This window comes from Lepeophtheirus salmonis, chromosome 14 (genome assembly GCF_016086655.4).
Source record: "Lepeophtheirus salmonis chromosome 14, UVic_Lsal_1.4, whole genome shotgun sequence".
In the NCBI taxonomy this organism is placed as follows: domain Eukaryota; kingdom Metazoa; phylum Arthropoda; class Copepoda; order Siphonostomatoida; family Caligidae; genus Lepeophtheirus; species Lepeophtheirus salmonis.
The window spans coordinates 21,857,753-21,870,883 of NC_052144.2; the positions used below are offsets into that span (position 1 = coordinate 21,857,753).

Below are 13,131 nucleotides of genomic sequence, written 5' to 3' on the forward strand. Positions count from 1 at the left end.
CAGAGGACCATCTGAGGGATCAGATGCTTATTTAATGGAATAAGGACTTGCTGGAATAAGAATAAAAAAATGAAATAAACCCTTTTTTACTAGATTTATTTACACTTTTGTCATTTTCTGCTTTTTTATTTCTATTTTCGGGGGTTTTTCCTGCATTTTCAGCTCCATTTTTATGCCTTATTTAGGCATTATTGTTAATAACTATTCCCTTAATAATAATAAACAGTTGGCAACAACGAAAATACAGAAGGCTTGCTACCAACATTTTAAATGTTTACTTTCCCTTTCGACAGTCGAGGTAGAGAGTAGATACAAAGCTAATCGTTAATGATGACGCTTGGGTAAATAAAAAAATATTTTTGGGTGGTCTTCAAATTTCAACGTTTTTTTAGCCTCTAAGAATGAGAGTCGGAATTTTTTGATTGTTTACGTTGATAATTTTTTAAATTCAAATGAGAAAAGCATTACTTTCATTTAAAAAACTTAACCAAATTAGTTATTAAGATGGTGGTTTATTATTTTTGGGATAAATCTACATGACAATATCTTATTTTTAAAATAAAGTCACTTCATATTAGAATCTGGAAAATTGAAATGTCACTCGGAATATACTTATTTTATTTATACATTACAAAAGCTTACTTTATCTTCAGTTTTAAATATTACCAATCCTACTTCCTGGTATCAGGTTGTGTTAATAAAAACTTGTCAAGGGTTTAATAAAAGAAAGAGGAATTAAGTAGAAATAATCTTGAAGTACGTCTTCATGAATAAAGAAAAAAAATAATTTATATGAAACTCTTGTTAGTAGAATTGAGAAATGAGAGCCGTGAGAGTGCATCATTTTGGGAGCCCTGAAGTTCTTAGTGTGGAGAACGGAGTTGTTCTTCCTCCTTTAAATTCAGGAGAAGTTCTTGTTAGAGTTATATATTCTGGAGTAAATCCAGTTGAGACATATATTCGAGAAGGCCAATACTCCAAGCTCCCCGAACTTCCTTATACTCCCGGATCTGATGCTGCTGGCTATATTGAAGCCCTTGGCCCTAATATACCCCATGAAGATTCCGATTTATGTGTGGGTGAAAGGGTTTTCGTTACAGGAAGAAATTCTGGTTCTTATGCAGAGTTTATAATAACGGAGTCTGTTTATGTATTCAAACTTCATCAGAGATTATCACTGGCTCAGGGTGCCGCTTTAGGTTCAAAATGATTATTTTTTTCTTATTAGTAACATGATTAATTATTATATTACTCATAGGTGTTCCATATTTTACGGCATACAAAGCTCTTATTATGGGAGCTAAAGCTCGTCCCGGAGAAAAAGTTTTGATACACGGTGCTTCTGGTGCTGTAGGAACTGCAGCTGTACAAATTGCTCGAGCTCTGGGGGTTGTTGTTGTGGGTACAGCTGGAACAAAAGATGGAATGGATGTCGTATCCGCCTGTGGAGCTCATCATGTCTTCAACCATAATCACAAGTCTTATGAAAAAAAGATGATACACCATATTGGAGGTGATGGTTTCGATGTCATCATCGAGCATTTGGCCAATATTAACCTCGGGCATGATCTTCAAATGCTCAAAGAAGGTGCTCGAATTATGGTAGTTGGCTGTCGTGGATCTGTTGAGATCAATCCTCGATATCTCATGCTTCTTGAAGCATCAGTTAAAGGAGTTAGTCTTGGAATATCTTCTCCGTCAGAATGGCGAGAAATTGGGGCAGCCATTGTTGCAGGAATTGAGTCTGGATGGGTTAATCCAGTCATTAACAAAGTGTACTTAATGGATCAAGTTCAGAACGTTCACTATGATATCATTCATTCAAAGGGAGCGAAGGGAAAGTTGGTCCTTAAAGTTGCTGATGATTTTGAAGAACAACAAGAGATTCATGTACAAGAACTTCAAAACGGAATGATGCATCATAGGATCGAATGAAAAAAAAATATGAGTTGTCATTTTACTAAACTCACTATCAACTGTTTTATTTTGCGTTTGTTAACGTAATAAGTTATATCAATTAATTATTATTACTCCTTTGTTTTCATTTTATAATTTATAATATGTTTAGGTTAAATAGTTCTTATGAAATTATTTTTGTTATTTGTTAAGTTATTTTTTGATATTGGACTTCAGCTTAGAGCTGTCCTTAGAAGAAATAAAAATTGATAAGTGTTTCTTATTTTTGAAAAATTAATTTCTTGGTTTGATAAGAGTCGTATCACCTATATATTTATATTATCACTATTCTTCTAAACCTTATTGAGCTAGATGTCCTAACAAATAGATTTACTATTTTGTTATTCCTTAATTGTCTGTCACTTCTTTTCAAAAAAGAGAGTTCCTTATTCATCAATATCTTTCATTTTCTCGCTAATTTAACTATTTTTAATACCTACTGTTCTTAATAAATATGCAACGTTTAAAATAAATAATTTAAGCATGAATTCGGGAAGTTTGAATGACTTGTTCCTATTTTGTGGAGGGTGCAAATTACATTTTGTTAGATTTAACTAGGACATATAAAAAAGGGGACTTACCAATATTTGCTGGCTACTGTTGAGAAGGAAGAATATTACTATTAACTAGCTAAATGTAGAAAAGAAGAATTGGCACTGAAAGGAAATATAAATTGTCATTGTGTATCTAATTAATATTGGAGCGGAATTAAATAAAAGTATTTATAATTAATTGATAACAATGAATGTTACTTTTTGTGTCCCAATGTGGATATCAGATTACTCTAGCATTCCAAAGGACTTTTTTTTCATAGGCTTCCTATAAAAAATGAAACTCTTCTTCATAGTTGATTCAGGTCTATACCGAGGTACCATTTAATTATATGATGTCTTAGCAATTACTATGTACTTATTTCTCTTTCAATAATATTTTAGGTTAACTTTGAACAAATGTATCAATATACAAAGTTTCTATTAATATACTTATAGGAAAGATTAGGAACCGAATAAAAATTCAAGATTGTGCCTCTAACATTTTAGGCAAGAACAAGATACTTTAAGACTCGAAGTATCTTGTGCAAGAAGACTATAAATCTGAAAGAACAGATTTAAACCCCCATAGAAAGTTACCAGCTATTCTTTCTCGCGGTACCTTAAAGAAAGATGCAGTTCCATCTATATTTGAGGGTGATGTAGCCATATTATTCAAAAACAGTCCAACTCCGAGAACTACTGCTTCAAGTTCGGTTAAACGTAAAAAACAGTAAATTTGAAGCTAATACAAACGTTCCTAAGTCTTTTTGGGGCACAAATATATATTATATATATATAATAAAAGATTCCAAAATGAAACGAATCGTAAACTAAAAGCAAAAGTAACTTATTTTAAATAAATAAAATAACTTCCCTATTAGATATTTTTTTTAAATCGATTTTAGTTCTTTGGCGTCTGATACTCATCTTATAATAAAAGGAGATAGTCTGCTTTTTTGCTATATTAATGGAACAGTTCCCCAAATTTATCAATCCCTTCAAATATTTGATTATTTAAAAATTACATTTTAACACTTCTTTACACTGAAAAACGATTACTATATGTTAAGAGTGGAATGAAACTGAAGGATTGTTGAAAATTAATCCTTTATGATCACTATATGTAATTATATTCCACTTCATTACAATGACTTTTTCTTTAATTACGGAAGTGATGAAGAAACACTATCTATCGTTAGATTCAATTCCGCACATTCGTTATTTGATGAAGAAGGCTCATGATAATTGATAGCTATCCTGAACAAATGACAGTAAGTACAAATTAGTAATTACAATAAATATGGACTGACGATAATTGGGTCTTCAATTGAATTGATGATGACAAAGATAAGAAGTTAATACAGAACAAGCGTTCCATTTGACTTCCCTTATGCCTGATAAGTAATGGGTTGGAGTGAAATCAAACAGTCTTTTTCGTTCCTCGCTGCAATCCATTATGGGAGACTTATCCTCTTGAGGAGCTCTTCACTAAGTTCAATATGCTTCCTTACGACTTGGAAGATCCTCAATGGGTTTGGATGTATGTAAAAGAATGAAGTCCACTCGGGACTCCAATTCTTTAAATAAAATAGCATGGACAGAGTTGTTATATGATAGCCTAACCCAGTAAATTGTCAAAAAATAATTGAACTAATTATTTAAACGGATAAATTTGCTTGTCAAAGATAAAGTATCAACTTCAGTTCGTGTTTGTACAAGGTTATGTTGTACCAGTTTAATTCAAATGATATTATTTTCATTTAATAGATATTAATCTTGTAATAATAAAATAATTCATTCATTATGGTAAAAAAGTGTGTTTATGTAGGGTGTCGAACTGGAGCCGATAGGAAACTTCCTTCAGTTGTCGGACTACATACTTTATTTTTGAAAGGCAAATTTATCCGTTTAAATAATTAGTTCAATTATTTTTTGACAATTAACTTTAGAAAACCTTTAAAAAAATATCTACTTTGATTTTGAGCAGTGAACGTGAAGTGAATCCATCATTTTCGCCTCAAAAACAATTTTTGGAGAATTAAAATGCTAACCCAAAATGGAAGAGTTAAATAAAACACCACGTGAGGTTGTTAAAAAACTACAACAACGACAAACTATTACTCTTTGATAATTGGACAAAGATCAAATGAGTTTAACAAGAGGAATATATCATAAAAACTGATGTTTATCACCATAACAGGTTGCGTGATTGGAGCTTGTGCTCCTCCAGATAGTATAACTAATTGATTATTAAACCAAACGTCAATAAGAACAGACTATGACTATATATAAAATGTGTTGACTATCCTAAAAAAGGCTGGTACCCTTGAGTCATTGTTATTTTCACGTCATAAAAAACTACAAACAAAACAGCACGTTTTTAAATCTCACATTTGAGATTGTTATTGTGTTGGGTTATTAATATTCTGAACATTAGTAGTACTAAAATGACCCACGTGTCCCTCAAAAATAAGCCCAAAATGGCTCTGAATGCCAAAAAGAAGAAGAAATCCGTAACAAAGACTATTAAGGAGAAACCAGTGGAGGAAAGAAAGAAGAAAAAGGTGCCAAAAGTCGTGGAAGAGCCTCAGGAAGAGGCTGAAGAGTCTAAGTCTCTGGACCAATTCCTTGAAACGTGGAGTGACGACGAAGATGAAGTTGATCCCAATGAGAGTATTGGTGAAAAGGTAGATTTTTATAATCAATATCTTAAAAGGTGTCATTATTAATATTTGTCTCCAGGAGTCGAATTCTGAAGATGATGAAGACGTGGATGAGGACGACGCTTCTGCCAAGCGGTATTTGTCCTCCCTTCAGTCCAAGGATCCAGCATTTTACAAGTTCCTTAAACAACAAAATGATAATGAGATCCTCAACTTCGATAGTGATGAGGAAAGTGGGGCAGAAGACGACCAAGAGAAAGAGAATAAATATCCTCTCCATAAGCCTGAACCCAATACCTTAGAAATTGCATCAGATGAGAGTGACTTTGAGATGGATAGCGATGAAGATGATGAAGATGCTCCAAGAAAAAAGCCTAAAAAATACACGATTGATATTTTAGACGCATGGGCGGAGGAGTTGACATCCAAAGAGGTATCATTGGATATAATTAATTCTGTAGCAAATGCATTTAAAGATGCTCTCAAGACCATTGACGAAGGTGTCATGATGGAAGGTGCTTTATTTAACGCTATTGTAAGAACTTGTGTATCCTATTTTGAACCTGCCATTGTTAAATTCCTTAAAAGAACGAAAAATTTCAAGGAAAGTCCCAAATGGAGCAAAATTAACAAGACTCTCAAGTCATACACAACGGATCTTGTGAAGCTTTTGAGCTCTGTGTCAGATCCTGCTGTTGTTACAGTTCTGTTAAAACATGTTCATTCCATGGTCCCCTTCTATCTCCTTATTCCCAAATCATGCAAATTTCTTATAAAAGAACTTATCAAAGTATGGAGTTCTGCAGATGAAGAAACACTCCGTGTTTTGGCATTTATGAATATTCTTCGGCTTGTTCAAAGATCTATGAAAACAGAAGAGGGTGAAACATTTTTTGAAATTGTTCTTAAATCCATGTACATGGCTTACGTTAAGAACTGTAAATTTGTGTCACCTTCCACAAGGCCTGGAATAGCTTTTATGAGGCGTTCTCTTGCAGAACTTATGAATTTAAATCAAGAAGTATCATATCAGCACGCTTTTGTGTACATTCGACAATTGGCTATTCATCTCAGAAATGCACTCACACTTCAGAAAAAAGATATCTATAAAAGTGTCTATAATTGGCAATTTATACATTCGTTGCACTTATGGGCCACATTATTTGGAACAGCTGTAAGCAGTAATTCGAAAACAGTTTTTGAGTCATTAGTTCATCCCTTGGTTCAAGTAATAAGTGGATCTATAAACTTAATTTATATCTCTAAATACTATCCATTACGGTAATTAATCCTCATAAACAAAATAAAAAAATCCTCACTTTTCGAACCCTTTTTCATTACAGATTCCATCTTTGCAAAATGCTCTTAAATTTGAGTAAAGAAACAGAAAAATTCATCCCAGTTTTGTCGTATTATACAGATATTCTGCACAATTATAACTTTAGTACGAAGACAAAGAAGCTTAGTATGAAACCATTAGATTTTAGTTGTATATTAAGGGTTTCTAAAACCCAATTGATGGAAAATGGTTTCAAGGACGCTGCAATTGATCAAGTGTATGCTGGCATGGTGGAACTTTTTAGCAATCATTCACATAAGATAAGCTTTCCAGAATTGACTACTCCTGCAATATACTCTTTGAAAATGTTCATAAAGAACTGTAAAGCTATTAATTACACGAAAAAAATGAAACAGTTGTTAGAGAAAATAACGGATAATTCAAATTGGATTCAGAATCGTAGAAAACGGGTTACTTTTGGAATAGGAAGTCCTGAGGAAATACGGGCATGGGAAATGAAAACAAAGATTGATGGTCCACCCTTGGTGAAATTTTTCAATAATTGGAAAAAAGTCAAATATCAGGAAACACTCAAAGCTGAAGTCAAAAGTATTGAAACGAAGGAAGACGCATATGATTATATTCCAAAGGTTAATAAAAAGAAAAAAGAAAAAACATCCAATGAAGATGATTTCAAAGGGGATATTCTTGCAGGAGATGATGATGATGATGTGGTAGGAATTAATTTACTAATTAAAAATGCTTTCATTATCACTTAATTTATTTCTGCGTTTTTTTACAGGATGATAATGATAGATTCAAGCTGAAAGAGAATCATAAACGGAAAAGAGGAGAATCTGAAAGTAGTGAAGGAAGTGTTGCTGAGCCTCCTGCTAAGAAACAGTTGGCAAGCGATATCGTTTCAAATAAATCTACTCTTCTGAATGGGACCTCCAAGGTCGAGGAAGATTCTTCTGAAGAGGATGAAGACGAGATTGAAGACCTTAATTTAGAAGATTTGGACTCTGATGGAGCGGAAGAGGATGACTTTGATGATGAAGAAGAGGATGGGGATGATGAGTCCGATAGTGACTAGATGTTGTTATAGAACATATGAGCTCCTACATTAGATTGAAAAAATCTAAACCATTTTGGACACTTTTAAGTGATATTGATTTAAAAACTATGTTTTTGTTACATCATGTTACACGAAATATATGGATAACAGTGGATAACTCTCAAAATCCAATTTATTGAGTCTTGGGTTATATAGTTACAACTTGTAAATATGTATTTTGTATTCAACTACTATTTAACTATGAGGATAGAGATTTTGGGTCCCGACATGAACTCATGTTCATATTTTAATGTCATCGCCCATATTGAGAGGCGGACACCCGCTAATTCTTCGTTAGTCTGCTAAACGCTAATTTTCTTGGGAGTGCATCTATTGCTAATTTTGTTGCTTCATGGGTCTGCTAACGTTATTCTTCTAATTAAATTATTTTAATTCTACAAAGTTCTATCAAATAACCCGCGTATTCATCCTCTCCTCCTCAGTGAAAATGCCGACACCCACCAAGGGAATTTATTTAAAACCCATTAAGAACAAACTCAAAACGTTACTGAAACTATAACCTCCATATCAAATCTTCTAACACCAGCAGATATCTAAGTAAGTAATGATGGTATTAGCGTTCTTATGTCAGTATTAGGCATATCACTATTTTTTTTCTTAGTCCAGTAGTTAGAGGATGAGTAGAATACTCATATTATATACTACGATAGTAGACATAATTATGTGAAAAGGAGCTACAAACTCAGCATCGTTCCATCTACCCGAGATTAATTTCTATTAACCTTGCATCGACCATTTCAATGAAATTAGTTGAGTCATTCCTATACGTCATAGCACCAATTATGGGAAATAAGATTGATTGAATAATTAAAGAGCTCATTCTACCTCATTACTTTGAGTCATTATTCATTAATTAACAATGATGAGTTTTAGTGATACTTTCTCAAGTTTTACTTTCTATAGCTAGCAACTAGCTGCGTAGAATAGACAGAAGAGTTGGCTGTCCGAGGCTGTACTGACTCCAGGGGTTTCTGAGGTATGACGTCATAAGTCCTAAGGTAGACTCTCACTTAATGCAGTGTCTGTGTGTGTTTGTGTGTCTGTTTCTCCATGAGTTGTGTTTCTTTAGCTTCAGGTGTCCCTTTGAATATTACTTATTAATTTTTAGATTAAGTTTCCAAGGCATTAGAAAAGTGAAGAGACGAGAGGAAATCCAGTTGTACGTGAAATATTTGAGTTTTGCTTCCAAGACAACATAGTATCCAATATCTGAATCCTTGACTCTGAGACACAAATCCAAAATGGGATCTTCTGGTGAATGTAGAGAAAGGAGACGTTCTCGATCTCCACAGCGACCCCGGAAACATAGTAATCCGAATCGGAAGGAAAGGGACGAAGGGCGAAGGGAAAGGAGTTATGGGACGGAGAAGAAGAGGGGCAAGAATGAAATGGACACGGAGGAGAATCTGGAGAGGCAAAAGCCGAATTTCGAGTGCACTGGGAAATTGCTGGAGGAGACAAACATCTTCAATGGCGTGATCATCAAATACAGCGAACCCGAAGATGCGAGGAAACCTAAAATACACTGGCGATTCTACGTGTTCAAGGGTGAGTTCGCCTCAAAAGACATTCCATGCCTAATGTACTCATTCTTTCTGTCTGTCTCTTATTTCATTAGGTGAGGAAACTTTGCCGATTCTGCATCTCCACAGACAATCTGCATTCCTCATGGGCAGAGACCGCAAAATTGCGGATATCCCCATCGATCACCCCTCCTGCTCCAAGCAACACGCTGTCTTTCAGTTTCGCTTCAAAGGAGGAGAAATCATTCCCTACATCATCGACCTGGAGTCCTCCAATGGAACTTACCTCAATAACCAAAGGATAGATCCAAAACGATACTATGAACTCAAAGAAAAAGATATGGTTAAATTTGGTTTTAGCAGCAGGGAATATGTTCTCTTGCACGACGAAAGCACGGATTAAATTGTAAAAACGAATCTTTCTTCTTCTTTTTTTTCCTTTGCCTCTTAGTCCTAGAACCCAAATTTTTGCACTTTTTGATGCCTATCTCTTAAGAGCAAAACCTTTTATATATATTTATACATATATGAATACCTCGTCTTTGTAATTTATATCATTTATTTAGGGAAACAAAACAAAAAACATGTATTTGAGTACACATTCGAAAAGAAAAAATTTGTGTCCTACTTAATTTACATATAATTGTCCTTTTTAAATGTGTACATGTACGCCCCCTATTTAAAGTCGAGCCGAAAGCTATATATTTTAATAATTCTCGTAAAAAATGCACTAAAAAAGAAACCTTAAATAATATTTTTTTCTTCCAAATCGCATATATTTCTTCAAATCCATTTCTCAGAGACATAGCGATTTTACCTTTCATCCTGTATTTACTTTTATATTCATATACATATGTATACCTCTAGTGATATCAAATCAAATGGCTACAATTATACGGCCTATTACTGTGAGGAGAACATTTGGCGATTGTGTGAAAAACTTATACAATCCGGTGGAAACTTAAAAGCAATCTTTATCTCCAATGATCGTAAAGCAGCCCCACTTTGGAATCAAAGGTTGAGCGATCCTCTTAGAAATGAAGGAGCAGTTCTATGGGAATACCATGTCATCGCCCTTGATGGGGACTCTCGAATTATTTATGACTTCGACTCATCCATCGGTTTTAAAGTTAATTTTGATAAATATGTTGAAATGACTTTTCATCCTGAATGGGTAAATTTCAAACCTTACTCCTTTTCCCTTTATTTTACTTTCGACTTTTAACGTGTAATTATTATAGGAGTTGGATCCCATATTTCAGCAAAAATTCCGTGTTATTCCTGCTGAAGTCTACCTCAAAACTTTTGCTTCTGATAGGAGTCATATGATAAATGAGAATGGAGTCTGGCGTAGACCACCCCCTCCTCAGTCTCTAATATCAACTCCTGAATCTAAGAACAATATACAACAATTCATCTCTATGGATTCTGAAGTTGGTTGGGGAAAGGTGATGACCCTTCATGAGTTTATAAGCTCAGTTTGAAATGTATTTTAATCATTCTTTCGAGCAAGTGTAAAATAAACTCATTGTGTTATTAGGTCAGACAAATATTATATTAGAATACATTATTATTTAACTGATCATTGAAATGTATATTTGTATGCTCAAAATTTATATTGAATAAAATTATTATTGTGTTCATCTGTTATGTATTATTTTTCCTCACGCTTATAAAAAGGTAGGTTCCGTCACAACTATTCAGATTTACACTCTAGTAACGTTCTATTTATCAATACAAGTGTTGGCATCAATACTTGGATCAATCCGTACTCGTGTCCATCGATGACTAATATATATGCATCAACTTAATACTATGTATTCTAAATTATTAACTAAAAATACCTATTTTTTATGTAAATCAACACAAAAATAAAGAAAATCTCATTATTTTATTAACTTATTTGAGTCCATTATGGGCTGTGTATGAGTAGTTAAGATATTCAATCACTTTAGCTATAGTTTGTAAGCCTTATTTGATAAAAAACTAAAAGCCCGATATGGTGTTTCAAATAAAGTATATCTGTTGCTCATTCTTTTATTATAATAGTCAATTTCGGCTAATTTACATACAATTTGCAAACCAATGTGTTTATAAGAATACAATTGTAGTCTTCCCTCAATTTTGAGAATTATCATTTTAACTTGCTTTTGTATTGATGGACTAAATATTGTTAATGAAATAGTGACGTCGGGAGTCAGCTGTGATCTCTTGTTATTTATTCGGAATCTCAAGTATAAATAATAAATACAATACCTCTCAATTCTCTTACATACAATCAATGATTTTTATTAATATCTGGAGTGAACCAAGGCTCAATCACTTAACCTCATGTAGGGGAAGTTTATTTTTTATCATTAAATATCAAATAGTGAACGTTGTGTGGCCGTGAATCAAGTCTGTTGTCAGCGACATGCCGTGGATGGATGTGGCAGCAGGACTCGGCTCCGGCCCACAAAGCTAAGCGGACGCAAGAATGGCTGAAAAGCAATGCTTTTGCGTTCGTACCCTTCTCCTCTTGGCCTCCGTCATCACCGGATTTGAACCCGTTGGACTACTTTGTCTGGTCCTACGTAGAGAACATGACCAACCGCTCCTCTCATAACACCAAGCAGTCTCTCATCACCTGCATCAAGGATAAATTCAGTGAGATATAAGCAGTGCAAATCCAAAATGCCTGTTCTCAGTTTCGTAGACGCATTGAGCGGATTTTAGCCGCAGACGGCGGCTACATTGAATAGATAGCTGCTCTATATCCTAATAAAGATATTCGTTTTTATTTTATCAATAAATACTATAAAATAAGCTTGTAGTTGTTGTTTTTTGAAGTGGCAGATTTTTTCAACGCAATTTTGTCATTTTATTTTAAATTATGAAATTTACTTATTGCACTATTTTGTTATACTCTTTGAATAAATAATAAACCAAAAATACATTTACAAAACTAAATAATAAGGTTACAATGATTTATTTCATACATATGTCAGAAATTGATTATTTTTTATTGCTTTAGCCTACAACTCCATTTTGTCAATGATTTAATATCTAAAATTATTTTATTAAGTATTATTACTCAAACTAGAATTTCAGAAAATTTCATTAAGGGTTCCAAAAATGATTTGTCTTGTTTATGTGTAAAATAATATTAATCCAAGACTGCTTAACAAAATGGTGGGGGATATCCTAACAAAAATACTTTCTAGGATATACTTTGCAAAAATTAATTTTCTATTCAAATATTTCAATGATTATTCCACAAAAAAGTTAAATATATCAGAAGAAAATAGCAAAATAATAAGTTAAGAACTAAGCTTACAGGAAGCATGACATTTAATTTGGTGAGCAAAATGAGCTAATGTGAGACCAGTAGACTAGCTATTAATAGAATAGGACTAGAGATGAATGGGAAAAGTTAATTATTAATTACCTTTTCATAATGTATTCACAGAATGTATTTTTTACTAACACAATTAATTATACTGTTAATATATAAAGCAAAATTAATTAATAATACTCAGTAAAGAAATGAAAATGTCACACACACAATACTTTATAATACAATCATAATATTATAAGTAAATGAATTATCCTTCATCCCTTCGATCATATCTCTTCCTTAATTCTATTTTAAAGATTTACGTTATATATATATATTGTATATCCTTTGACATAAAAGATGATTCCTTACTTTAACGGAAAATGTTCAATCTAAACTTCACTTTTTGTAATTTTTTTTAAAATTAAATTGTAGAAAATTTTTAATGGGAATATCTGTAGCACTCCAAGGTTGAAACATTTACCCTACTTCAGTTTTTTTTTAAACAAATCAAAAAAACTTTTATTTCAGTTCAAAAACGTTGTTTTTGTAGAAAATATATTATTTGTATCACGTGAAATCATTTAGATTATCTGATTCTGATAAATTAACAGTGTTGTCAGATTGTACAAACTTAATTAAGTTGTACCATTTAATTTGATTTTTAACCCTAAAAAAATAAACTTCCCCTGCATGAGGTTGAGTGATTGAGCCTTGTGCCAC

The 13,131-nt window shown here is 33.1% G+C and overlaps 4 protein-coding genes and 1 long non-coding RNA gene across 5 annotated transcripts; 4 read left to right on the forward strand and 1 right to left on the reverse strand.

Annotated features, from left to right (window-relative positions):
• Positions 1-291: 291 nt before the first annotated feature.
• LOC121129467 (quinone oxidoreductase) lies at positions 292-2,179 on the forward strand. Its single transcript, XM_040725193.2, has 2 exons — positions 292-1,199; positions 1,259-2,179. The coding sequence occupies exons 1-2, from the start codon at positions 821-823 to the stop codon at positions 1,933-1,935; spliced, it is 1,056 nt and encodes a 351-aa protein (XP_040581127.1). The 5' UTR covers positions 292-820; the 3' UTR covers positions 1,936-2,179.
• Positions 2,180-3,474: 1,295 nt separating this feature from the next.
• On the reverse strand, positions 3,475-4,154 carry LOC121128986 (uncharacterized). Its single transcript, XR_005868322.2, has 2 exons — positions 3,800-4,154; positions 3,475-3,746 (listed from the first exon to the last, which is right to left on the reverse strand). It is a non-coding gene; the product is annotated as an uncharacterized lncRNA (long non-coding RNA).
• Positions 4,155-4,721: 567 nt separating this feature from the next.
• LOC121128987 (nucleolar complex protein 2) lies at positions 4,722-7,666 on the forward strand. Its single transcript, XM_040724617.2, has 4 exons — positions 4,722-5,176; positions 5,232-6,433; positions 6,496-7,165; positions 7,234-7,666. Exons 1-4 carry the CDS (start codon positions 4,937-4,939, stop codon positions 7,525-7,527), a joined length of 2,406 nt encoding a protein of 801 aa, XP_040580551.1. The 5' UTR covers positions 4,722-4,936; the 3' UTR covers positions 7,528-7,666.
• Positions 7,667-8,619: 953 nt separating this feature from the next.
• Positions 8,620-9,638, forward strand: LOC121128814 (smad nuclear-interacting protein 1-like). Its single transcript, XM_040724416.2, has 2 exons — positions 8,620-9,117; positions 9,188-9,638. The coding sequence occupies exons 1-2, from the start codon at positions 8,811-8,813 to the stop codon at positions 9,493-9,495; spliced, it is 615 nt and encodes a 204-aa protein (XP_040580350.1). The 5' UTR covers positions 8,620-8,810; the 3' UTR covers positions 9,496-9,638.
• An 89-nt stretch (positions 9,639-9,727) lies between these two features.
• Positions 9,728-10,735, forward strand: LOC121128815 (protein N-terminal glutamine amidohydrolase). Its single transcript, XM_040724418.2, has 2 exons — positions 9,728-10,266; positions 10,334-10,735. The coding sequence occupies exons 1-2, from the start codon at positions 9,946-9,948 to the stop codon at positions 10,574-10,576; spliced, it is 564 nt and encodes a 187-aa protein (XP_040580352.1). The 5' UTR covers positions 9,728-9,945; the 3' UTR covers positions 10,577-10,735.
• The last annotated feature ends 2,396 nt before the right edge of the window (positions 10,736-13,131 follow it).